This window comes from Pelodiscus sinensis, chromosome 6 (genome assembly GCF_052426305.1).
Source record: "Pelodiscus sinensis isolate ZL-2025 chromosome 6, ASM5242630v1, whole genome shotgun sequence".
In the NCBI taxonomy this organism is placed as follows: Eukaryota; Metazoa; Chordata; order Testudines; family Trionychidae; genus Pelodiscus; species Pelodiscus sinensis.
Genome location: NC_143057.1, coordinates 11,537,845 through 11,563,689, shown reverse-complemented (window position 1 = coordinate 11,563,689; position 25,845 = coordinate 11,537,845). Strand labels below are relative to the sequence as shown.

The 25,845-nt window shown below is 44.5% G+C and overlaps 1 protein-coding gene across 1 annotated transcript in view; it reads right to left on the bottom strand.

The window, feature by feature from the left end:
* The window catches only part of MUSK (muscle associated receptor tyrosine kinase), an 84,942-nt gene that overhangs the window by 41,614 nt on the left and 17,483 nt on the right, over positions 1 to 25,845 (bottom strand). The window contains exon 5 of the mRNA XM_006117991.5: positions 25,481 to 25,622. Within this exon, the coding sequence (XP_006118053.3) occupies positions 25,481 to 25,622 (142 nt within the window). The remainder of the gene's footprint in view (positions 1 to 25,480; positions 25,623 to 25,845) is intronic.

Here is a 25,845-nt window from a genome sequence, read left to right as displayed (position 1 = left end):
TGCAAATGAAGCCCGGGATTTGAATTTCCCGGGCTTCATTTGCATGATCCCGCCGGCGCCATTTTTAAATGCCGGCTAGTTCGGACTCTGTGCCGCGCAGCTACACGCGGCACGGACTAGCTAGTTCGGATTAGGCTTCCTAATCCGAACTAGCTGTACGCCTCATGGAACGAGATGTACAGCTAGTTCGGATTAGAAGCCTAGTCCGAACTAGCTAGTTCGTGTCGCGTGTAGCCGCGCAGCACGCAGTCCGAACTAGCCGGCATATAAAAATGGCGCCGGCCGGGATCATGCAAATGAAGCCCAGGAAATTCAAATCCCGGGCTTCATTTGCAACTCCGTATGACTACATTAACCACCCTAGTGCGAACTAGGGTGGCTAGAGTAGACATACCCCAAGAGGTTGTCCGACTTAGGCACTCCCCTTGTCATGGACCAACAAGGGTATGTCTACACTGCGATGGCAAGTTAGCCATCGAATCTGGGTAGACAGATTCATTCTAGAGGGGCTTGAGCTAGTGTTTGTAGGGTTCAGGCTAGCATGCTAAAAATAGCAATGGGGATGTTCTGGCTCAGGCTGCAGCATGGACACTCAAGCTAGGTACTTGTGTGGGATACTGAGCAGGAATATCCAGATTGCTGCTATTAGTGCACTAACTTGAGCCTGGTGTGTCCAAGTTTAGCTACCCGAATAGGAAGATTCGCTCCCACCTGTCATCTTTCACATTGGAGACGTTTCTTTGCAAGCTGGAGCATTTAACATGCAGCCAGACCTTCCACCGATGCAGTTTGTCCTACTATCCATAAATCTTGGCACACGCCCTAGAATACGGTTATTTTGGAAAGCTATTACCTTGCTAAGAAAAAACATACTTTGATATTAAACACTGGAGCTTACAAGTGGAAGGCCTATTGCTCTGAATGAGCATGCTGTGGTTTTATATGTTCTTCCTACACAGAAATGGAATTGTCTGCTCTTCCTGCACATCCTGATTGACTCAGGGGGGTTAATGTGCATAATGACAGATTGACTAAGAGGGTATAATTTGCTTAATGATAATACAGTTAACAGTACTGCCAACTCTCAATATTCATAAGTCAGGAGCCAAAAAATCATGAGAGCAATGTTTAAAAGCATGCGATTTTAACAAAAATAATACATTTGGATGCTTTTTATTTGCTGTTTGATTTCTGGGCCTTTGAGGTGCACTTGTCATATTTTCAAGCTTTTCTTCACAGGCAGGGTAAAGTAAGAAACTTAGTTTTTAAAGAAATGAAAGCTGACATTCTCGCCTCTTTTCACACAGGCACTTTTCTCCAGGAGCTCAGGCTTTAATGGAAACACCAAATATTGCAAGACGCATGATAAAATTGTGAGAGCTGGCAACAGTGGCATTACTGCCTAATAACTTCACATGAAATAAAACGCTTGTACTCTAACTGGCTGCATGACAGTAGCCATTCAGAATGCTGGGATTGGCATAATCACTGAATACCAATTTCTTAATAATGATACAATGATTATACGCATCATTCTATTCTGATTGGCTATTACACATCCTTTTGATTGGATGTGTGTATGCAGATTACATACGTGTGTATGCAGTTATCCTGCAGTCAGCACATTTCCAGAGAGATGCATATGAAGAAATAGATGAGGAAGGCAGTGGAAATGCCTAGAGGTTCATATGCATCGAGATAGGTGAGAAATATAGTAGAAATAAATGGACATGTCTGACTTTAGCTTGGATTGTGATATTTTGCTACTGCTACAGCAAAATAAATAAATAAATACACAGAATTGGTAAGAAGTATTCACAGGTACAAAGCTGCAGTGATGGTTTTCAATTAATTTATATTACACCAAATTTAAATGGGGGTGGATATATATATATAAATTTGGTGGATATATATATATCCACCCCCATATAAATTTGGTGTAATATAAATTAATTGAAAACCATCACTGCAGCTTTGTACCTGTGAATACTTCTTACCAATTCTGTGTATTTATTTATTTATTTTGCTGTAGCAGTAGCAAAATATCACAATCCAAGCTAAAGTCAGACATGTCCATTTATTTCTACTATATTTCTCACCTATCTCGATGCATATGAACCTCTAGGCATTTCCACTGCATTCCACGTGTGGTGGTTGCGTGTGTATTTGTGAGAGAGAAAGATCAAGCAGATTCCATATGGAATACATATGATCCATGTTTAACCAGAGTCCTCTTCTGCTGCTGTAAGTCACTGATCATGCTTTACCAAAGAATCAGTTTGGATTGTCAAGGGGATCGACTCTGCTCATGTGAACTGTGAAGACTGTGCCTCACTTGACTAGTTTTGGGACTGGCATGAGATTGATGACTACATGCATTTTTTTCCATGGCAGCTGTGGTGATGCATGTCAGTGTAGCATAATGTATGATGTTTTTTCAGACATGGTATTTGGAGAATTATTGGGATTTCATGCAGATTAATTGGAAATGTCAGAGGGTAAGAATGCCATAGTTTACATAGCTGACCTTTGAAGAAAAATCTAACTCCAAGTCTTGTTGTCTTTTTAACGCTTCTCAGTTTAAATTCCTCAGAAAGCATTATTGAATGTGATAGATCGGAAGCTAGAGGATTGTACTTCTTATTGGCAAGGAAAGCGACAGACTTTGCACAACATTTGTATGCTTTTATGAAGCATCTTGTGTGGCAAGCACAAGTTATTTGTAAAGATTAACAAACAAAATTAAACGCTGGAAAAATGCTCAGAGGAAAGGAGACAATTATCTCACATAGGTTATTAAAAGACTGGTGGAAAATATGAGATCTGGATGTATGTCTACACTACAAGATATGAGTGCAGACGTTAGTTCGAATTAACTTTGATAGGCGCTACACTAGCGCTCCGCTAGTTCGAACTTAATTCGAACTAGCGGAGCGCTTAGGTCGAACTAGGTAAACCTCATTGTACGAGGACTAAGCCTAGTTCGAACTTACTAGTTCGAATTAAGGGGTGTGTAGCCCCTTAATTCGAACTAGTGGCAGGCTAGCCCTCCCCAGGTTTCCCTGGTGGCCACTCTGGCCAACACCAGGGAAACTATTGCCCCCCTCCCGGCCCCGGACCCCTTAAAGGGGCTGGCTACGATGCCCGTGCCAGGTGCAAGCCTGCCAGCACCCAGCTAGCAGACCCTGCACCTGGCACGGCTCGAGCCAGCCACCCGATGCCCCCCAGCCCTCCCCCTCTTCCCGGGACCAGGCTGGCGGCTCCCGGGAGCTTGCCCAGGGCCGCAAGAGGCGGGCACCCGCCTGGTCTAGTGCGGACCTCGTCCACGACCTCCGCACTAGGCACAGGAAAGTGGCCATCTAGGGCAGGAGAGCTGCCAGCCTGGCCACCCAGGAGCAGGTGTGCATGAAAATCAAGGTGGTCCACTGAGAACCCCAACCCTGACCCCTGAGCTTACAATGGCCGTACTGGGTCAGACCAAAGGTCCATCTAGCCCAGTAGCCTGTCTGCCGACAGCGGCCAACCCTAGGGACCCTGGAGGGGATGGACCGAAGACAGTGACCAAGCCATTTGTCTCGTGCCATCCCTCTCCAGCCTTCCACAAACTTTGGGCAGGGACACCACTCCTACCCCTTGGCTAATACCACTCCATGGACCCAACCTCCATCACTTGATCTCACTTCTCTTTAAACTCTGTTCTAGTTGTAGCCTTCACAGCCTCCTGCAGCAAGGAGTTCCACAGGCTGACTCTTTGCTTTGTGAAGAACAACTTTCTGTTACTAGTTTGAAGCCTGCTACCCATTCCTTTCCTTTGGTGTCCTCTAGTCCTTCTTTATGGGAACTCATGAAGAACTTTTCTGTATGCACCCTCTCCACCCCACTCATGCTTTTAGAGACCTCTATCCTATCCCCCCTCAGTCTCCTCTTTTCTAAACTGAAAAGTCCCAGTCTCTTTAGCCTCTCTTCAATTGGGACCTCTTCCAAACCTCTGATCATTGTAATTGCCCTCCCCTCTCTCTTCCCCTCTCCCACCTCCTTTTCCCAGTCTCCCCGAGTTCTGTTCAATAAAGAGAGATTCTATTTTTGACCACACGTTTTCTTTATTTTGTACATCAGGAAGGGGGGGCTAGGGAAGGGTAAGTGGAAGGAGGTGAGGGAGGAATGGGGCATGAGCCCCCGATGGGGAGGACTGGGCTGGCTCTGCGGGCTTCTGGGGGTGGAAGCTCTCCTGCAGCCCCCCAATTGCCCCCTCTCCCCAGATGGCAGCCTGCGGCAAGTGCAGCCGGGCTGATGGCTGAGTGGTGTGATATGCCCAGTGTGGGTAGTCCGGGCAATCCAAGCCAGGACTGCTTTGCAAGTGGGGCACCCCTGAGAACTGTCTGTCCGGGGCGGGGGGCGGGTCCCTTTAAGCACAGCCCTCGGCTAGCCTGAGGCAGCAGCTCCACACTCTAAGTCCTCATCTGATGGCCTGCTGGCACTGCTTCCGGCCATCCTTAACCTCAGTTCAGGGTCCACTTAATGTGGACATGCTAGTTCGAATTAGCAAAATGCTAATTCGAACTAGTTTTTTAGTCTGGATGCGTTAGTTCGAATTAGCTTAGTTCGAATTAGCGCTGTAGTGTAGACATACCCTGGGTTCAGTTCCCACAGACTTCACACATGATCATAAGCAAATCATTTATTCTCTCCCTGCCTCTGAGCCCCATCTGTACAATGGAGATATTGATACTTTTCCCCATCCTTTCTCAGTCTTGCTTGTTTTCTTTAAAAAAATAACCTTGCTTAAACGTAATTTATGGGTTGGAAGCAGAAATTATTGGATGAGGTTCTCTAACCTGTATCGTACAAGATGACAACCTAGATGATCTCAATGGTTCCTTCTGGCCCTAAAAGTCTATGAATCTCCTCTATTTACACAGTGAGATCTTTCCGGACATCGATTATTTCTTACTATGTATTTGTATAGTGTGGCAGATCTGAGTCCTGGGAAGTGTAAGATGTTCAAAAGGCTATTTGGAAATGTGTCAGAGAGATATGCAATTTCTGGACAATAAGTATTTGAGGGAGGGAATCCCTGAGGTATAGTTGTCACGTTGCTGAATTGGAGGGAAGCAGCCAGATCGCTGCTGCACCCCTAGGTGGGGGTGTTGGCCCCAGAAATTGGTGTGAGGGGAGCCATGTGGGGTATTGAATGGGAGATTATTGTTTGTTGATCTTATGTACGCTATTTATGTGAGTGTATAATGTCTATGTGTGTAGGTAGGAATCTGTAATCTGTGTGGAAGCTGAATATTTCTGTGAATGTGGTTAAGCATGGCTATGGACAGGCTGAGTAGCAAAGCCCTGTGGAACAATGGCTCTCAATGGGCTATGGACACACCCAAAGAATGGGATTTGTCACCTGAGGGCAGCCAGCAGGAAACATAGAGATTGGCCTCTGACCAGGTGACTTGCTGCATACAAGAAGAGGCCAGGAAGGAGTATAAAGAGGCCATGTGGTCGATGCCATTTTGGTTCTCAGCTCAGCACTTCATCCCAGAGGCAGCACTGCAGGGATTGAAGAGCCTGGAAGACTTGTGGACCCATCCTGATCCTAGGATGCGCAATAAGAACTTTTAACCAGCAGCTGCAACATCTCTGCTAGAGCCTGCATCGAGAACTGGGAGATTCGGTGCATGTAACGTACTGTACTTTAATAACCTTACTCTCAGGCTTTTCTTTCTTGTAATAATAAACCTTTAGATATAGATTCTAAAGGATTGGCCCAGCGTGATTTGTGGGTAAGATCCAGAGGGTAAATTGACCAGGGATCTGTGGCTGGTTTCTTGGAACTGGACAGAACTTGTTCGGAGTAGGTGGGATTGGGTGCTAGGACCCCCCACCCGTGTATAGGCCCGGGGCCATCTGGGGCACGGATATTGCTGGGGTGTCGGAGGGGTTTTGCTCGGGAGGCTTCAGGCAGACAGCTGAAGCGCTCTGTGAGACTGGTTTGTGGCCTGTTTGGAGAGGTCGCCAGTCAGGGGGACTGTAAAGAGCCCGGGATTTGAGCAATTCGCCCTGAGCAGACGCCCTAAGCTGTGCCCAGACACGGCCCGGTCCGTCACAGTGGCGTAGTCGGCAGGATACACAGATCTTGGTCAATTGAGCTTTGGGATCAGGACCCCACGCTGTCTAAATTTGATTTTTGGTGTTGAGAGTTTGGTTGATTAAAGAGCCGCTGCGATGATCCCGGAATTATATGAGAGTCTGAGCAAAAGTGCTCTGAAGGATTTGTGCTTGGGGAGAGGCATTGCCTTTAGGAAAAGGGCCTCTAAACTAGATCTGGTAGTGCTGTTATTGACCAGAGATGTGGATGAAAAGGAGCAGAAGCAAGCCAAGGAGGCTGCTGAAAGAAGGCGGAAGGCAGATGAAGAAATTGCTAAGAGAAAGCAGGAGATGGATCGGGAACTTGAGATGAGAAAAGCAGAACATGCAGAGAGAATGGCAGAGTATGCGGAGAGAAGGGCAGAGAGGGCCAGACGTCAGCTTAAGGAAATGGCGGAGCATGCAGAGAAGATGGCCCTAGCCAAGGAGGAAAATGCTAGACTTGACCTCCAGCTTAAGAGACTAAAAGAACAAGAGAGACTGTATTCTCCTGAAGGTTCAATGTATAACTCTGTGGGTATGCGGTGTGCTTATGATATGGCAGACGTATTTTGCCCAGCTGATGTGATGACCCAACCCCAAAGCATGTGTGAATGCAAACCTTTTGTGTTACCTGTAGCTAACAGGGAGGTCTGGGAAGGGGGTGCATGTGGGTATGAAAAGTTTCCTGGAGCTGGTCAGTCTCCCTGTAACCAAGGGGAAAGTGTCTCTACATGTGAGCCTGTGGGTGAGGGCCCGTCTGATGCCTCAGAGGTGAGGCTGGAATCAGAACCAGGGCAAGAAGAGCCCAGAAGTCAGGGAAATGTTTCTCTGGGGCAGCCTGGAGTGGCTGGCCAGAGTGAAGTTTTAGTTGAGGAGTTGGTGGCTGGTGAGGTTTGTGGAATTGAACCTGCACAAGCTGAAATTGATGTGTGTGAAGAAACACAGTGTGTGCAAGCTGGCAATTTGGCTGGTGGAAGTAGCAGTGGGGCAGTAAAGGAAGCTGTCCCAGTGGCTAGCTGTATGCCTGAGATTAGCCAGGGGTGTTGGGACAAGGGAGAAGCTGTCTCTGGTGGTCTGGCTGTGTGTGGGGAAGAGTTTCTTCCTTTGTCTGAGGAAGGTGCCCCACAGCCTGTGAAGGCTGAGAGCAGTGTGGTTGTCCCAGGGTTGGGTCTGGATAGGGCTAAGGCCCAGGAAGGGGGTGGCCCAAGGTTTGTGTCTGCTGGGGAGAGGGATAAGGTGACTCAGGTAGAGTCAGTCAGTGTTTTACCAGAACCCCAGAGACCAGACAGTGGTGACCCTGATATTGTGCCTGATGCTGCTGTGTTGCTGGCAGAGGGGGGAGCGACTCTGTGGGAGCAGGGAGACCCCTTGGCCCCGGCACAAGGAGAGAATGAGGGTGTGTTAACTCTGGTGCCTAATGATGGTGTGGACGTTTACAGCCATCTAGAGAGCTGCACAGGGAGTGAAGGTGCTTCTGACCCTGTCTCTTGTGAGTCTGTCTGTGTGCCTGAGAGGGGATTGTCTGTGAATCCACCAGAGGGGCCAGAGATGACTCAGGGAGTAAGGGAATTGCAGGAGGAGTTGGTTGTGGCTCAGCAGGGCAAGGCTGCTGCAGAGCCAGGGAAGGGTGAACTGCTGCTTAAGGAAGCTCATAGGGAGGAGAGTCCTGGCAGTGCTTGTAGCAGGCAGTTTGCTGTGACTGAGAGAGGTGACGATGCCTGGCTCAGAGAAGGCATCCAGGAGAAAGCTCTGCCTGTAAAAGGCAGCAGCTTCTTGTGTAAGGCACTTGTTGTAGTGCCTGAGGGACAGAATGTGTCCATTAGCAGTGACTCCACTGACTCGGATATAGGCAAATCCAGTGTGGAGGGTTGTGGGGAAGTCTCAGAGGGACTGAGGGTTGTTCCAGATGAGGCAGGAACATCCAGAGAACTGGAGCAGGCTGCTAACCCAGTAACTGTGGGTGACCAGCTTGCTGGGAAGTCAGTGTGTGTGGAACAGGATTGTTCCCAGGTGAATGAGGAGAGTGGGAAGTTAGTGTCTCAGATTCAGGAGAAGGGCTGTGTAGCTGAGTATGCAGAGCAGAACAGCTGTGTGGTCACTCTCCCTAGGATGCAGGAGATGGCAATTAAGCTCCCATCTCTGGACACGGTGGACACTCATACTCAATCAGGGAAGTTGATATCTGGTTCCATGTGGAAACAGAGGTTGGAGAGGGACAGAGGAGAGACTTGGGAGTCTACAGCTTACTGCTGTTACCCCACTGAGTGGGGAAAGGGGGAGAATTCCAGGGCCATTGTGAGCCAGGGAGTCACGCCCAGCCAGCCCTTTGTCTTGCTCAGGCCAGAGGTTTCAGGCCTGGAGCCCAGAGGACAAGGGGGAGGGGCAGGACTTGCTTTGGCCAAGAAGATTTGCAGTTTAAACCTGAAGGGCCAAAACTGCAATGGTGTGGGGCCAGAGAAGGGGCCTGACAGAGAATTTCAGTATACACCTGGTATAGGATTGTTCTTGTTACTGATGTTAATTCTTGTAACCAATGTATTATTGTTGCAGAGAATTGTAACGGTATACAGTGTGCATGAGCTTATGAAAATACCATGTAATCTGTCTGGAGATGTACCAAACGACAGACGGTATGTAAGGGGACATTGTGATGTTGCTATTTCATGGTTAACACTTGTAACTGGTCTTGGAACTTCTTACAGGACAAAAAGGGTTCCAGCCAGAAGGTCCTGTGTAAGAAGGGAAACTGAGGCACACCACCATTTTGTTGGGGGAGGCCTGTGATGCCCTCAGTGATGTTACTGGCATCACTTCCTGCATCAATTTTGCGTTGGGGGTGTCACGTTGCTGAATTGGAGGGAAGCAGCCAGATCGCTGCTGCACCCCTAGGTGGGGGTGTTGGCCCCAGAAATTGGTGTGGGGGGAGCCATGTGGGGTATTGAATGGGAGATTATTGTTTGTTGATCTTATGTACGCTATTTATGTGAGTGTATAATGTCTATGTGTGTAGGTAGGAATCTGTAATCTGTGTGGAAGCTGAATATTTCTGTGAATGTGGTTAAGCATGGCTATGGACAGGCTGAGTAGCAAAGCCCTGTGGAACAATGGCTCTCAATGGGCTATGGACACACCCAAAGAATGGGATTTGTCACCTGAGGGCAGCCAGCAGGAAACATAGAGATTGGCCTCTGACCAGGTGACTTGCTGCATACAAGAAGAGGCCAGGAAGGAGTATAAAGAGGCCATGTGGTCGATGCCATTTTGGTTCTCAGCTCAGCACTTCATCCCAGAGGCAGCACTGCAGGGATTGAAGAGCCTGGAAGACCTGTGGACCCATCCTGATCCTAGGATGCGCAATAAGAACTTTTAACCAGCAGCTGCAACATCTCTGCTAGAGCCTGCATCGAGAACTGGGAGATTCGGTGCATGTAACGTACTGTACTTTAATAACCTTACTCTCAGGCTTTTCTTTCTTGTAATAATAAACCTTTAGATATAGATTCTAAAGGATTGGCCCAGCGTGATTTGTGGGTAAGATCCAGAGGGTAAATTGACCAGGGATCTGTGGCTGGTTTCTTGGAACTGGACAGAACTTGTTCGGGGTAGGTGGGATTGGGTGCTAGGACCCCCCACCCGTGTATAGGCCCGGGGCCATCTGGGGCACGGATATTGCTGGGGTGTCGGAGGGGTTTTGCTCGGGAGGCTTCAGGCAGACAGCTGAAGCGCTCTGTGAGACTGGTTTGTGGCCTGTTTGGAGAGGTCGCCAGTCAGGGGGACTGTAAAGAGCCCCGGATTTGAGCAATTCGCCCTGAGCAGACGCCCTAAGCTGTGCCCAGACACGGCCCGGTCCGTCACAATAGTTTATCCAAATTTCACAACTCAAATTATACAGAAGCACAGTCTCTTTTGTATCTAGGGCTGAGGAGAGAGAGGCATTGACTGGTGATTAAAAACTGGAGATAAAAGGTCCAAACTGTATCAAGAAAGAGGTAAACTGTCCAGTCAGGGTTCTGGTTCCTGATCTAAAAATTGACATGAACTGGTAACCAAGAGGGAAACTTAGTTGTGAGATCTGAAAGACTAACACATACCAGAGTCCTCAGCCGGAGCTGGAGTCTTTTCTGGTAAGCTTTGAAGCATGTGCGTAGTGTCTGTTCTTATTTTTAATGTTTTCTTTCTAATGCTTTTACCTTAAGAATCCATGTACTTGCTAAGAAAGAGCTGTGTGGTAACTTGTCACTTCTGGCAATACACTGGCTATGGCCCTCAGAGAGAAAGCAAATTGCACCTGTTGGCATGCAGGCAGACTGGCTTTCTGGGGATATCGGAGTGTAAGGCAAGGACCTGTGCAGCCTTAAATCCTGTCAGGAAGGAGAGAACCATAGGTCTCCATACAAGAGAGCTTGAGGAGCCTGAAATCTTAAGTAGATGCCCTTAAGGGATCACAGTGGGGGAATACAGATGCAATTACCCTGAAACTGAGACATACAATGTCTAGTACAGTGGTGCAGTGCCTATCACCACTAGTGCAACACAAATAAATAAAAATAATAATGAAATGTCATAAGAGAAGCTGAATTGTGTGTTTATAACCATCCTCCAAGGAGGAAAAACACAATGCAGGGCTTTAAGTCTTTCCTAACTTCTCCAGTGCTTTTGGCCAAAGAAATAGGATAAAGGAAGTGAAATAAGATTATTGTTTTGTGTGAAATCACTTCTTGCACTACTTTTGGGGTCTGCTCTCTCATTGAATGTCCCTTTGGAATTCAGGTAGTTCTTTTTCTTTTCAGCAACATTAAAAAGTGAATCTGTGCAAGATACAAGTAGTATTTGTGCTGGCTTGATCAGTTTATTTAGCACAATACATTCCGGTCAACGTTATCTGTCTGCCTGATTTACAACAATGTCTTCTTCTTGACACCATGTCTCCTTTGATAAGTGGATAATTCCTGAACTTTGCCTTTTTTCCTGGCTGGAAGCACTTTGCCAACTACGGGAAAATAAAAGGCACAAAGAAATGAACAGATGTTTGTAATTGGTGCTGTTTAATGGGATGCTATTAATTCATTGCTTGGGTATGAAATGAGCTGTAAAGCACCAGATCAGCAGAAATACCATTCGAGCATAGTCCCAATGGCACTCTGAAAAAATAACAGCAACATGAGAAACATATTGAGATGCATAGTCTGGTTTTGGAAGTGAATGTGCAGCTCTGTATTGGCTTTAGTGGGAGCCATATGTGCACACCCAGAGCCAGTGGATAGCCCTGAAAGTTTAGTATTTCTCTGAAGAAACTATAAAGGCAATTCTGAGCTTGGCCCATCGCAGTTTGTGGGGAATTCATAAACAGATGATATTAATGGAGTGAAACAAGATCCAGAGCAACAACTGGGCCTTTATCTAAGTCCTTATCCTTTAGAAACTGCCTTGGGCTACTCCTGTCAGGGTTTATCTAGTTAATGGTTGTGACATGTACCAGCTATGTTTATAAGATGTGCACTAAGGGTGTATCTAGACTACATAGCTCCATCGACAGAGCCATGTAAATTAGTGTATTCGGCAGAGTCACTTCGGCAGAATTATTTAAATCCCCACTTCATTAAAATAAACATGGCCGCCATGCTGTGCCGACGATCAGCTGATCTGGCACAGCATGGCAGTCTAGACGTGGATCTGTCGGCTGGGGAAGCCTTTGCCGACCAATCCTGTAAGCCTTATTTCACAAGGCATAAGGGATTGGTCGGCAAAGGCTTCCCCAGCTGACAGATCCGCATCTAGACTGCCGCACTGTGCCAGATCAGCTGATTGTCGGCACAGCGCGGTGGCCATGTTTATTTTAATGAAGCGGGGATTATTTAAATCCCAGCTTCTTTGACTATGCTGAATACATTAATTTACATGGCTCCATCAACAGAGCCATGTAGTCTAGACACGCCCCATGTGTGTAGCTGAACATGCCATACCTGGCTCATCCTGATACTCATTTGTTTCCTATTTAAATTAATAGCATTGTCATATAACACTGAGAGAGGGCCTGGAGTGGGTTCGGGATTGAAGGGACCCTCTTATCCTTTTTGTTTCCTGGTTTAAACTTCATGCATAGGGCTTGTCTGGGGAATAGCTGTGCTCTGGGGAAAGACAGCTTTTTCAACTGAAATGTATTTCAGTTGTTGCCTTATAGTGACTTGCAACTATTGGTCATTCATTATGATGATGTTTGGTTCACAGTTTTGTGTGTCAGCCAGCAGGGATGAAAATTCAACGGTGTGCCTTTGTAGCCAAGAAGGCTAATGACATAATAGGGTGCATCAGGAGGAGCATTGCCAGCAGATCTAGTGAAGTGCTTATTCCCCTTTATTCAGCTCTGGTGAGGCCACATCTGGAATATTGTGTCCAGTTCTGGGCCCCCCACTACAGAAAGGATGTGGACACATTGGAGAGGGTCCAGCGGAGGGCAACCAAAATGATTAGCGACGAGGAGTCCTGTGGCACCTTATAGACTAACTGAAGTGTAGGAGCATAAGCTTCCGTGGGCAAAGACCCACTTCGTCAGATGCATGTAGTGGAAATTTCCAGAGGCAGGTATAAATATGCAGGCCAGGATCAGGCTGGAGATGACGAGGTGGATCCAATCAAGGAGGATGAGGCCTACTTATAGCAGCTGATCTGGAGGTGTGAATTCCAAGAGAGCAGAAGCTGCTTTTGTAGTTAGCAAGCCATTCACAGTCTTTGTTTAATCCGGAGTTGATTGTGTCAAACTTGAAGATGAACTGTAAATTAGATAGCAGCCTTCAAGGGAGGTTCCAAAGAGGATGGAGAAAGGCTGTTCTCAGTGGTGACGGATGGCAGATCAAGAAGCAATGGTCTCAAATTACAGTGGGGGAGGTCTAGGTTGGAGATTAGGAAAAACTATTTCACTAGGAGTGTGGTGAAGCACTGGAATGGGTTACCTAGCGAGGTGGTGGAATCGCCATCCCTAGAAGTTTTTAAGTCTCAGCTTGACAAAGCCCTGGCTGGGATGATTTAGTTCGGGTTGGTCCTGCTTTGGGCAGGGGGCTGGACCTCTTGAGGTCTCTTCCAGCCCTAGGATTCTATAATTCTAGGAGCACTGGGTGGAGAATGTACCTTTTTGGCACAGGCAACAAAGCTGAACAAAGCTTCTAAGCATCCAGAAAAGGATAACACAGAGAATAGGGCACTAGACTGGGACATGGGAGACTTCTGTTACTTCCTTGCTCTGATATAGATTATAGAACCCCCAAGAGAAGCCCCACCTATAGTAGAAAATTCTTCCTCCTAGTCACTATGGTCCCCTGAAGAGAAGAGAGTGCAGTAATCATGCAGAAACTGGGCAAAGGAAGAGAGTTATGGGCTGCACTGTATACCCCCAATACAGATTTGCACTGAACTGCTCCCATCTGAAAATCCTGTCATGCATTCTGCTTCCCCAAACACATACTGCACACACACAAGAATCTGCATTCCCAACATGCATCTTTTACAGATTTGTTTTTGACAGTTGTTTCTGGTGTAACAAATACAAATTTGTGAAAAATACAAGACTATCAGCTTTTCTGAGACCAGAAAGTAATGGAAGGAATGTAACGTTATTACAATATAATGTCCTCAACCTGTCTGTCAAATAGAAAAGTGACTGTATGTGCAAGTTCTCAGCTTCCTTAGCATCCAGGTTAATGTACAGGAAGGGGGATTGTGACCGGGTGGACTAGGCCCCAGTGAAGCTGGAGGTCTTGCTGCACCTTGCCCCAACCATAGGAGCAGAAGAGAGGTCCTCCAAGCAGGTTAGAGTGGTGGCCTCTGCGGTGGCCAATCAGGGCACAGCAGGCCAATATAGAAAGAACTGCCAGGCCAGAGGCTGCCATTCTATCCTGCTTGGAGGAGCTCCCATGGCTGGGGTGGGGTGCAGGAAGGCCTCCAGCCTCCATCGCAGCCTAGTCCACCCAGTCACAGGGATATTCTCTGCAGATATTGAAATAGTGTATTTTTTTAAATAACCTCTATTTCAGCTTCTTAAAGGTCATTCCCCCTGGAGGAGTGGTCCCCCTATCAAGCCCTTCCTATTTTTAAGGGCAATGCAGGTTTCATAAGTGACTTGTGGGAGAACATTTCTGTGGACTGTGGCACTATTTTAGTAGTTATAAAAAAGCAGTTACCTGCAGGCAGGAAAGGGCTTCAGTCTACAAGGGATGGAACTTTAAAACAAATTTGCTCCAAGTAACAGAGCATGAGGCATATTGCTCCTCCTCTTGTTGATTTGTTTGTCTTTTGTCATGTCAAATAGCAGCAGAACAAGTGGATTTGGAATAATTTGAATTAGGGATGAATGAATCTGCGTGGATAATGTCTTTGAGGACCTGAACTTTTGCCCATCCTTCAGAACGAAACATGTTCAGCCTGACTGGAAATAGCTTGTTCTCATGAGATTTTCAATTCAGTCCTTCTTGATCAAAGATATTCAGAAAAAGAAATTCAGGGTCAGGGTTAGATCCTGATCAAAGAAACTCAGGTACAGAGCTAGAGCCTGATGAAAAATCCATCCTCCATAGCCACTCAGTGTAGATTGTTCAACCTAACCCTCGGTGTAGACAATTCTTCTAGGCCAAGAAGAGAATTCTCCTGTCAACCCAGCAACTGCCTTTAAGGGTAGTGGAGTAACTACTCCGATGGGAGAAGACTTCTTGTCTATGTAGGTAGCATTTTTAGTGCTTCAGGGCGCTGCTGTAGCATTTTATAAAGGTAGACAAGCCCTGATTTATACAGACAAGCCCTCTATCACCTGCCATCATATGAACAACTCTAGAACTATAAGCAAAGCCCCACCTGTTCTATGGCAACATTGAAATAATTCTGTAGCAAAGGCCCCTGATTCTGCAGGACTGTTGCTCCCCTCCCTCCTCCCAGATTGGAGATTGTCTGATAAAATGGCAGCTTTTATTGACTTGAATTCAAATGTAAATAAGGGTATGTCTACACTACCACCCTAGTTCGAACTAGGGTGGTTAATGTAGGCAACCGAAGTTGCAAATGAAGCCCGGGATTTAAATTTCCCGGGCTTCATTTGCATCTTGCCGGGTGCCGCCATTTTTAAATCCCCGTTAGTTCGGACTCCATGCCCGCGGCTACACGCGGCACGGAGTAGGTAGTTCGGATTAGGCTTCCTACTCCGAACTACCGTTACTCCTCGTGGAATGAGGTGTACTGGTAGTTTGGAATAGGAAGCCTAATCCGAACTACCTACTCCGTGCCGCGTGTAGCTGCGGGCACGGAGTCCGAACTAACGGGGATTTAAAAATGGCGGCACCCGGCAAGATGCAAATGAAGCCCGGGAAATTTAAATCCCGGGCTTCATTTGCAACTTCAGTTGCCTACATTAACCACCCTAGTTTAAACTAGGGTGGTAGTGTAGACATACCCTAACAGAATTGGCACCCTGCTCCTTTAGCAATTTCATTTGATATTAAACTCCTGTTTAGGTGGCCTTTCTCTATATTTTTAATATTCAATGTGTTGCACTGAAATGACATAGCTAGGCTTAATGTGAAAGGAGACTGCTGGAGGTTTTGACAGATGGGTGGGAGACAGGTAGGGCATTCAGCAGTTGAGAAGATATGGGAGGCACAGGCCCGCTGCCCAGATGGGAGAGACAGAGGGTCCAGTGGTTCAAAGGGCCCTGGGCCCTTAAAACTGCCACCAGAGGCAGTCAGATCAGACAGAACAGGTGGCATGGCTCTCAGTGGCAGCAGATTCTGACAAGCTGTTGGCTCCTCTGGGTAGACAGTTTTGATGAAGCATGGGCTCTTCTTTTTCCAGGAGACAGAAATGTCATTCAGGGATTTTACACATTAATTTGCTTTCAAATAAACAGTCTCTAAATGTTTACTTCATAGCTATATTAAGTCCTTAGGAGGTTTTTTTTATGCTATTATTTTTTTAAGAGTGCGAGATATACAGCACAAGGGGAGCATTCTTGAACCATCTTCTCTTTATCCCTTTCTCCATGTGTCCAAAGAGGACCTCCTTTTCCCTAGAGGGTTTTGAATCTGTACAGAAAGTGATACTCAAAAAATGCGATGGCAGCCATATGCCAAATTCAAGTATGGCTGTTATGATTGTGTAATTAGCAGATGCACTACCTCAAGGGCTATATTTATCATACAAGGTTACTTCAGAAGTGTATTAAGTTCAAATGCTGCAGATATATGAATGACTGTTTGTTTTTAAAGATCAAAATGACCAAGCTTTTTCTTTAATTTGTTGAATTTACTTGAACATCTGAGTCCACCATTAATTCAAAAAATATGGGACTAACATGGCTTTACAGCCAGGGATGGATTCAGCCTAAATTAGACCTGGATCAATTCAAATAGCCTGGCCTGAAACATCCTTACAAAAATATAAAGAAGGTTCCTCTGGCTCTTTCTGTCTACCTCTCCTTACATGGTTTCTGGTATAAATTAAAGCTGCTTTGGGGCTACCCAAATGTATGCTGGCTTGTTGCAATCTCTGGGGACCATTAGATGAACCAGGAGTTGTTGAATTTTAGCATACTCTAATGTATGTAGAATGACTATGCCACTCTACACCAGTTGGAGCTCTTCTGTGCTGTGCTGTATTGTCAGCGTTAAGGTTTCTTTGTGGCACCAGAGTAGAGCAAAACAGTCTCATCAGAGGCCAGTGTGACCCTGGGTCTTTTGGGCTGAGAACCAATGATGAAAGGTCTCTGTGAGAGAGACAGAGCAGAGAGCATGGCTGTGAGTAGCAGTCGATCCTCTCATCTACAGAAATCAGAAGATGCCAATAATTTAGGAGTAGAAGGGTCTGTACATACAGAGGCCCAGATCATTTGATCAGCTGGCCTTGGCCTGAATTCACCAAAGTTACTGCATAGCTACATTTTGGTGTTGCCATGTCTTCTATTATTTATTGTGTAAATTCATCATAGAAGGTAATTAGGTTGCTCAAGTCTGACTTGCCCTAAGTGAATCCACATTGATAGTTCCTGATCACCTTCCTCTCCTTCAGTTGCTTCTTGTTGTTAGCATGCCTGTAAAAACCCTTCTTGTTACCCTTCATATCCCTTGCTAGCTGCACTCCAATTGTGCTTTGTACTTCCTGATTACACCCTTGCATAACTGAGCATTTTTATACTCCTCCCTAGTCATTTGTCCAAGTTTCCACTTTTTGGGAGCTTCTTTTTTATGTTTAAGCTCAGCAAAGATTTCTATGTTAAGCCAAGCTGGTCACCTGCCACATTTACTTTTCTTTCTGTACATCAGGATAGGTTGTTCCTGAGCCCTCAATAAGGCATCTTTAAAATACAGCCAGCTCTCCTGGACTCCTTTCCTCCTCATATTAGCCTCCTAGGGGATTTTGCCCGTCAGTTCCCTGTGGGATACAAAGTCTACTTTTCTGTAGCCTAGGGTCCATGTTCTGCTGCTCTCCTGTCTTCCTTTGTCAGGATGCTGACCTTAACCATCTCATCCCCATTGTTTTCAGTTGGTTTGCACCAGGCACGAATTTGGCCCATGTCTTTTAGCTGATCCTGTGCATCTAATAATTCTGACACATCCCAGCTATGGAGAATATCATTGTTATAATCACCTTCTTAAGAACATGCCCTCTGTGAAACGATGCAAAATATATGCTCACAAGATCAGCCCTTTGGGCTGCAGAAGGGGTGTGGGTGGGTGAGGTTTTCAACTGTATGTAACAATGTGCACCTGCAGAGAGCTCTACCAACACAGTATTTTCTGGATCAACCCTGTTAGCAGCATCAGCGTAACAGAACTGATGCCTGGAAAAGTATCACTGCAAATATCATTAATAGTGTACTCACTGAAAATACATCACACACAGTCTGGAAATACTTCTGTTGCATTTGTCACATCCAGGGCTGCACCACAAATGAAAATGTTGCTAATTTTTGGCCTATGCATGCTCCCCATTTATCCCATTATCAGGAAAAGGCGAAGGATTGTATTCTTGATACAAGCCAAGGCCATACCCTGCCTCATTCTGCACTGATGTAAATGGGAAGCCATGCGTGCAAGGACACGCTGCCTACATGTGCAGGTAGAGTCCCTCCCCCAACATCCTGGGCTGTGTGAAAGGCTTCTACTTTGGGACCATCTGTACTGTCCCTGGAATGAAACAGTAAAAATAAGCTCCAGCGTGCCGTGATGTCTACAAAGAGAGTGACACCTGCATTCCAGTCTCCTTGCAGTGTAATTTACTACTGGCCATGCCCGAATCGTAAAAATAGTTTGTGCCCTTTTATCCTTAGTTACTGTTTCAGCTTACCTAACTTTGTTACTTTCAACACTCTCCTAACAAATGCTTTGCCACTTGTGTTCCTTTCTACCACCTCCATAATGATTAATTCAAACCTACCCATGCAGTTTTTGATACACTCAGGAGTTTTCCTTCAAATGGGGAGGGGCAGGTTGAATTCTTCAAACCTTACTTTAGTGAACTGATTTGTGTGCCTGTACTGAGCATTCCAGCTGCAGCCTTTTGATCTCTACGTGATGATTCATCGTCTCAGAATGATTCATGATTAAAATCCTCTGTGTTCTTGCGGATGTACCATTCAATTCCATGGAATCATTTGTCTATCTGCAACTATTATAAAAATAGTTGAAATGTTATGATGAACCAGATGTATGGCTGCATATTAATTTTGATGGCACAACAGCCACAGAATCAATATTGGAGGCAGTAGAATTACATTTCTGGAATTGCTTTTTTGGTAAATTTCATGGTGTTTTTCAAACAAATTATTCAGTTAACATTCTTCTCTCTTATTCACCCAGTTCTTTTTTTTTCTCATTCATCTCAAGTCAGTGAGCCAAATTATTTTTTTTCCCTTATCCTTATTCAGTAAGGGTATGTCTACACTTGCCCCCTAATTCGAACTAGGGAGGCAAATGAAGCATACCAAAGTTGCTAATGAAGCACGGGATTTAAATATCTTGCGCTTGATTAGCATATTTGCATCCGGTCTCCATTTTAAAAATCTGGTAGCCTGAATTAACTTGCCACGTGGAGATGCGGTAGTCTGATCCAAAACCCTTCCCTTGAATTAATTGTTACTCCCCACGCGATGAGTTAATTCGGGCTACCGGCTTTTTTAAATGGAGACCGGACGCAAATATGCTAATCAAGTGCAGGATATTTAAATATCACGCTTCATTAGCAACTTCGGTATGCTTCATTTGCCTCCCTAGTTCGAACTAGGGGGCAAGTGTAGACATACCCTAAGTCTCATTCTGCTCTCAGTTGCAAAAGTCTAAATCTGGAATATCTTAATTTATTGCAATGGACCTAGTTAGGATTTATGCTAGTGTAAATGGCTGCAGAATCTGGCCCAACAAAATAAAGTGTAATCAGTGCCTGAATCACTGTCTTCAAGCTACGTGCAAAGAATTGTAGTATACATATATTAACTTATTCTGTTACTGAGAACAATGCAGTCATTATATATCAAAATACATTTAGTCAGAGCATTAACAAAAGCTATTGTTAACCTTTCATATATATTTCTGTTCTAAGGCTCTGTATTTAGTGGTTCAATGACCTTCTGAAAGTTTGATCCTTGGGGGCTCAGATTCAGTGGATTATTTTCAAAAGTTTGTGTGAAAACTGTTCAGCCAGTTTTGAAAATGGAAACTTTTATAAAGACTTTTTGTCTTGTTAAAAAAAATTCTTCAAACATGTTTTGAATATGTCTAGTGCTGAAATGGCTGGGAGAAGAAAGCTGAGGTTTGGCAGCAAGCTAGTCCTGAGCAAGGAAAAGTTGTATTTGATGAAAATTGGTTTGGACTTCCCTTTGATTTTTGGGTGGCGAGTGCTTGCAAGTGTAACTCACATACCTCCTGGATGTGGTTGCCTCTAGTAGCACTGAGATGACTTAGGCTGTGTCTAGACTACATCCCTCTTTCGACAGAGGGATGTAAATCAGACACTTCGAAATTGCAAATGAAATGGGGATTTAAATGTCCCACGCTTAATTTGCATAATCGTGTAATAGCACTCTTTCAAAAAAGCACCATTTCGAAAGTAAAACCATGGTCCAGATGCGGTTCTTTAAAAAATGGCAGGCTTTTTCGAAAGATCCTGTAGTCTAGACCGTGGTTTTACTTTCGAAATGGTGCTTTTTTGAAAGAGTGCCATTATGCAATTATGCAATTATGCAAATGAAGCACGGGATATTTAAATCCCCACTTCATTTGCAATTTCAAAGTGTCTAATTTACATCCCTCTGTCAAAAGAGGGATATAGTCTAGACACATACTTAGAGAGAAATTAGCTAAGGCTGTGGAATAGACTCACTAAAGTCAACATGCCTTTTAGCTCATGTAGCAGAGACTCATACACTAAGCTCTAGAGGCCCCAGGTTTGATCCTGCTGCCTGACGCCGAGGGTCTGTTGGTGTTACATAAGCACAGTGCAAGTGGTCTGTGGATTTTAGTCCTTTTTATAAAATATATGGGTGAAATGCTGGCCAAATTGAAATTAATGACAAAACTGATATGGACTTCGAGAGGGAAGTATTTCACCTGCAAAATAAAAGTTGGTGGCACCGAACACTGATAGAGTATGCAGTCAGGCCCATGCAGAATGAGGAAGGGCTCCATAGGAACCCTCGTCACCTCATTTAGGCCTTTATCCTACTCTAGAGCTCATCAACCTTTTTGGCTGAAATGTTTTTTGGGAGGTGATCATTATTTTGGAGTTGGAAGGTCAACAAAAAACTAAAAACCAAAATAGGGGAAGGGTGAAGTTCCCGTTTGTCTCAAGAAATGGAGAAATTCCCATAGATTATTTAGAAAAATAATGTTGAGGGGGAGAAATTACCTTTCCGTGGTGGTGTTGATTGACCAACTCTCAGGGCTGGCCCTACCATAAGGCGAACTAAGGCGGCCGCCTCAGGTGCCAGACTGTGCGGGGGGGCGCCAGTAGGATCCAGAGTGTAGAAAATCATGCCTGCCGCTGGTGCATATGTAGGTAGCAGAGCAGTATCATGAGAGGAGTAGAACAGGAAGAAGGCAGAATTGAGACCTTTCAAAGTTTTGGCCCAAGCGAAGGGGAATGGGGGCGTCATTTGAGCTCCCCGCCTCAGGTGCCAAAATGTGGGTCAGCCCTGCCAACTCTATCCTGAACTACTGTCATCAATGAGATTCTGCCTTTCATTCCAACAGAGGCAGAATCAGGCTCTTCATTCACATCAATTTGGCTCCCCCAATGTGGATGTGCAAAGAACACACTGTTTTCAGTTAACTCTAATTCTTTCGCCATCCAGCACTAGGGGCTCGTCTACACAACCTCTTTTTTGCAGAAGAGGCAATGCAAAAGAAGTGCTCATAAGCAACTGGTTGTGCTTCAGTTGCATATTCTCTTCTGATGCTTTTTGTGGAAGAGATTTTTTCACACACACAAAAAATCAGTGAAGACGGGTCCATTTTGTGCAAAAAAATTCTTTTGCGCAAGAACCTGTAAACCACATTTTTTTAGGAATAAGGGTTCTTGCACAAAAAAGGGCTTTTGCGCAAAATGGACTTGTCTACACTGCTTTTTTTTTTTTTTTTTTTTTGCACAAAAACCACTTCTGCAAAAAGGATTGGAAGAGAATATGCAAATGAAGCGTGAGAAGTTGCTAATGAGCACTTCATTTGCATTGCGTCTTCCGCAAAAAAGAGGCAGTGTAGACATAGCACTAGTTTTCTGCAACTCCGAGAACCTGAAGTTGCCTGGTGCTGATTCCCAGGGTACTTTAGGATTGCCTACCTTTAAGCACCTAAATAGCCCCATTGAATTCAATAGGCATTAGATTAATCCCTCAAGCAATTAGAAATGTATATGTTGTGAATTGTGCCTGAAATTGTGAATTGTGAATTGTGACTCAACCCATGAAATTAGAAGCTCAAGAGGAGCCTTTTTTCAAAATCAGGATCTACATGATCTATATTTAGCATGATATTAAAACATATTAGTACTACTTTCTGCAACTCCGAGAACCTGAAGTTGCCTGGTGCTGATTCCCAGGGTACTTTAGGATTGCCTACCTTTAAGCACCTAAATAGCCCCATTGAATTCAATAGGCATTAGATTAATCCCTCAAGCAATTAGAAATGTATATGTTGTGAATTGTGCCTGAAATTGTGAATTGTGAATTGTGACTCAACCCATGAAATTAGAAGCTCAAGAGGAGCCTTTTTTCAAAATCAGGATCTACATGATCTATATTTAGCATGGTATTAAAACATATTAGTACTACTTTCGGAATGTGCATTTGCTCTGGGATTAAATGTTAATAGTATTCCAATCATTCCCAGTAACTACATTTTAATAGCAATGAATAATACACAGTCCAAGTAGTTTCAGTGAGTGGCAGTATAAATATATCAGCTGAAAATAATATTTTATTTCTTTTAAGGAAAGGTAATATAGAAAAAGTATTTTCATTACTTTTCTACCTGAACCCTAATGCACTGTAGTAAATACATCGAGCTGACCTAGCTGAGGACTGATTGCCTGCAACATACCATTTTAGATTACTATTTACCTGGAGATATTTTTAAATTGTGACCTACGGGAAAATACTAAAAATAGTGACAACTAGTATGTGTGTGCCAGGCCATAAATTAGTCTCCTGAATGCTTGAGGGTGAGTAGTGTGAGCACACACAACCCTTGTTAATGTATGCTGGAGTTACACCCAAACACTGGAAGGAGAAACAGACTCTTATGCCCTGCAGGATTTGTACCTTTGGATTTTGGAAGCTAAAAAATAAAACCAAACTGAAACCTGAAATGAGGTATATTATTATGGTACCTTTAATCCAAAAAAGGAAAGCAAGACTAGTGAACAGTATTTCTTTGTTAATATAACATACATGAATGGAATGTGAAGGAAGAGTTTACTGATAAGCTTTCATTAATTAATTAAGCATTATTTTTTCTTGTTTTAGAGAATGGATGCATGCAGAGTTCTTTGCAATGTGATTTTGCTGATTAATTCTCCTCTGGTTGAATTAACAGGCACAAAACAAAATACTAATGCAAAGCCCCCAAATTTTGATGCAATTCTAGATTCAGACTTTGCAGCTGACTCGTACAGTCCTAGAGCTTTAAGATTTAAAATAGGCTCACCTGCCCTTTAGAGGAAATGCCACTGAACAGCAATGAGTTCTTGTAATCAATTAATTCTTTATAGGACCTTATGGATTTTATCTCAACAGTGGAAGAGAAATTTAGACCCAGATCCAAAAGTGTTGGGTGACTGCATGTCTGTGATGGTTCAGACCAAAACCCCAGATATGAACCCTAGATAAGTCTGGATCTCCAGTTATAACAAAACACTGTATCTCTAATACTTTCTGATACACTGAAGTACACTGTATCTGGTGTACAAGAAACTTGCCCAGTGAAATATTAAATGGACAGAAAACACCAGTCCTCCAATCACTTGTCATAGTACAATGGGCCATATCCTGCTCCCAGTGAAGTCAGTGGGGCATTTGGGGAGCTGAATTGCATCCTCTATGGAAAAATGTCATCATAATGCTAAATATAGCTTGCTGTTCAAAACCATGCAGCCCCAAAAAGTTACTGGGAAAATAGACAGCTCCTTTGCAGGATGGGGTTCCAATGAGCATAGGACATGCAGATTAGCTCAGACATGGGATTAACTCTTTCTCCACCACTGACTACCATAAAGCACTGCTTGACCTAACAGTATCCAAGAACTCAGAATGTATTTCATAAAGTCATAGAACACTAGAACTGGAAGGGACCTCGAGAGAGCATCAAGTCCAGTCCCCTGCCCTCATGGCAGGACTGTCTAGAGTAGACCATCCTCAATAGTTGTCTATCCAACCTGATCTTAAATATCTCCAGTGATAAGAGATTCCACAACTTCCCTACACAATTTATTCCCATGACAGGAAGTTTTTCCTAATGTCCAACTGAAACGTCCCTTGCTTCAATTTAAGCCCATTGCTTCTTCTCCTATCATCAGAAGCCAAGGAGAACAAATTTTCTCCCTCCTCCTTGTAACACCCTTTTAGCTCTTTCAGTTTATCTCTGAAGCCACCTATTTCTCTCTATCACCAGTTTCACAGTGCTGTATATACACCAGAGATCAAACACCCTGTACACGAGTCACAAACACAATTAAATCAGTGTCCAATTTGGCAGGAGGAAAAAAAGAGGTTCCTTCAAGAGATCTGACCTGTTTTGCTGAAGACTCAACCCATTTAAATAAAAAACAGGAGAGAAAGAGGGAGGTGACCATAATAATAATAAAGCTACAGTCTTTTGTAGTAAGCTCAGAACCAGCGCTGCACCATTCTGAGCTGGGGAGAACTCTGAGGCTATGTCTATACTACAGGGTTTTTTCAGGAAAATGGCTGTTTTTCCAAAAAAATTGCAGAGTGTCCACACCTCAAGCACATTTTTGCCCCCAAAAATCGAAAGAACAGAGAGGGGTTTTCCACAAAAAGGTGTGAGCTCTGTCTCAAAAAGTTGTGTATGGACGAGGAAAAGGGGGTTTTGTGCAAAAAGAGGACAGAGGAAAAAGCACAGGTGCCCTGGGGGCTATTCTGTGCATAGCAATCAGAGCTTACTTTCGAGAGAGCATCCATGCAGTCTGGATGCTCTCTTTTGTGAAAGCACATCGCTTTTCCGATGCGCTTTTGCAATGTGGACGCGCAAGTGTGAGCAAGAAGTTTTTGCGGAAGATCTCTCCTGATAAAAGCTTCTTGCACAAGAAGCCTGAAGTCTAGACATAGCCTGAGTGAGCATGCAGCAGACACTTGGAATCTCTCTGGGGTGCCAGCATTCCCCAGTGTGGTCAAGCTAGAAACATAGAGGTTAGAACACGGGTGAAATTTTACAAACCACTACATGCCTTGACAAAGAACAGGGAGATACACCAAGTACTTATTTCTCTGTAGGGCAAAGACTGTAGTCTTTACATAGCCAAAGTTCCCATGATGGCAAAGGATCTGCAGAAACCTCCACAAATCATCACTTTCACTATCAGCAAGCAACAAAAAAATAAATGCACTTGCTGGTTTGTTTCCTTTGCTTTTCTTTCCCTCATGGGCTCAGAGCCAATATTCTCAACATGAGGGTGTTTGTTTTGTTTTGCTTGCCCTTCTCTAGCCTTTTGCACCCCCTTTAACGTATACTTTTGAATGACACTATTTAGGTCCCATTTATTTAACTTGAAATTGGGTTGTGCGCGTCTGAAAAATTTTTAGTTACAGCCTGACACGGCTATCCCTCTGAGACCTTTAAATGCTGATAGTCTGGGTATGAGAGTCACTTACCTTCCACATCCATTGTGATAGGTTTCGAGTAGGCTGTGCCCAGGCTGTTCTTTGCAACACAGCGATAATGCCCCGCATCTTCTCTTTGAACGTTATGGATCCTTAAACTCCCTGACTCCAGAACAGCAATTCGAGCATTGTCCTTCCATGGATGGCAAGGGGGGAGTTGGGAAAGGAAAAAATTAATATACTTGTAACTTGTTAGGTCAAACAAATAGAAGCTTTCATTTACTACATGGACTGTCCTACAGAAACTAGAAGTGCTAGAAGTAATGCTTCCTTTGTATAAGAATTATTTGTACAGTCCTATGAATTAAGAACTGGAGTTGGTCCTCTAGGCCAGTAAGTTTAGTTTGTACTGTTCA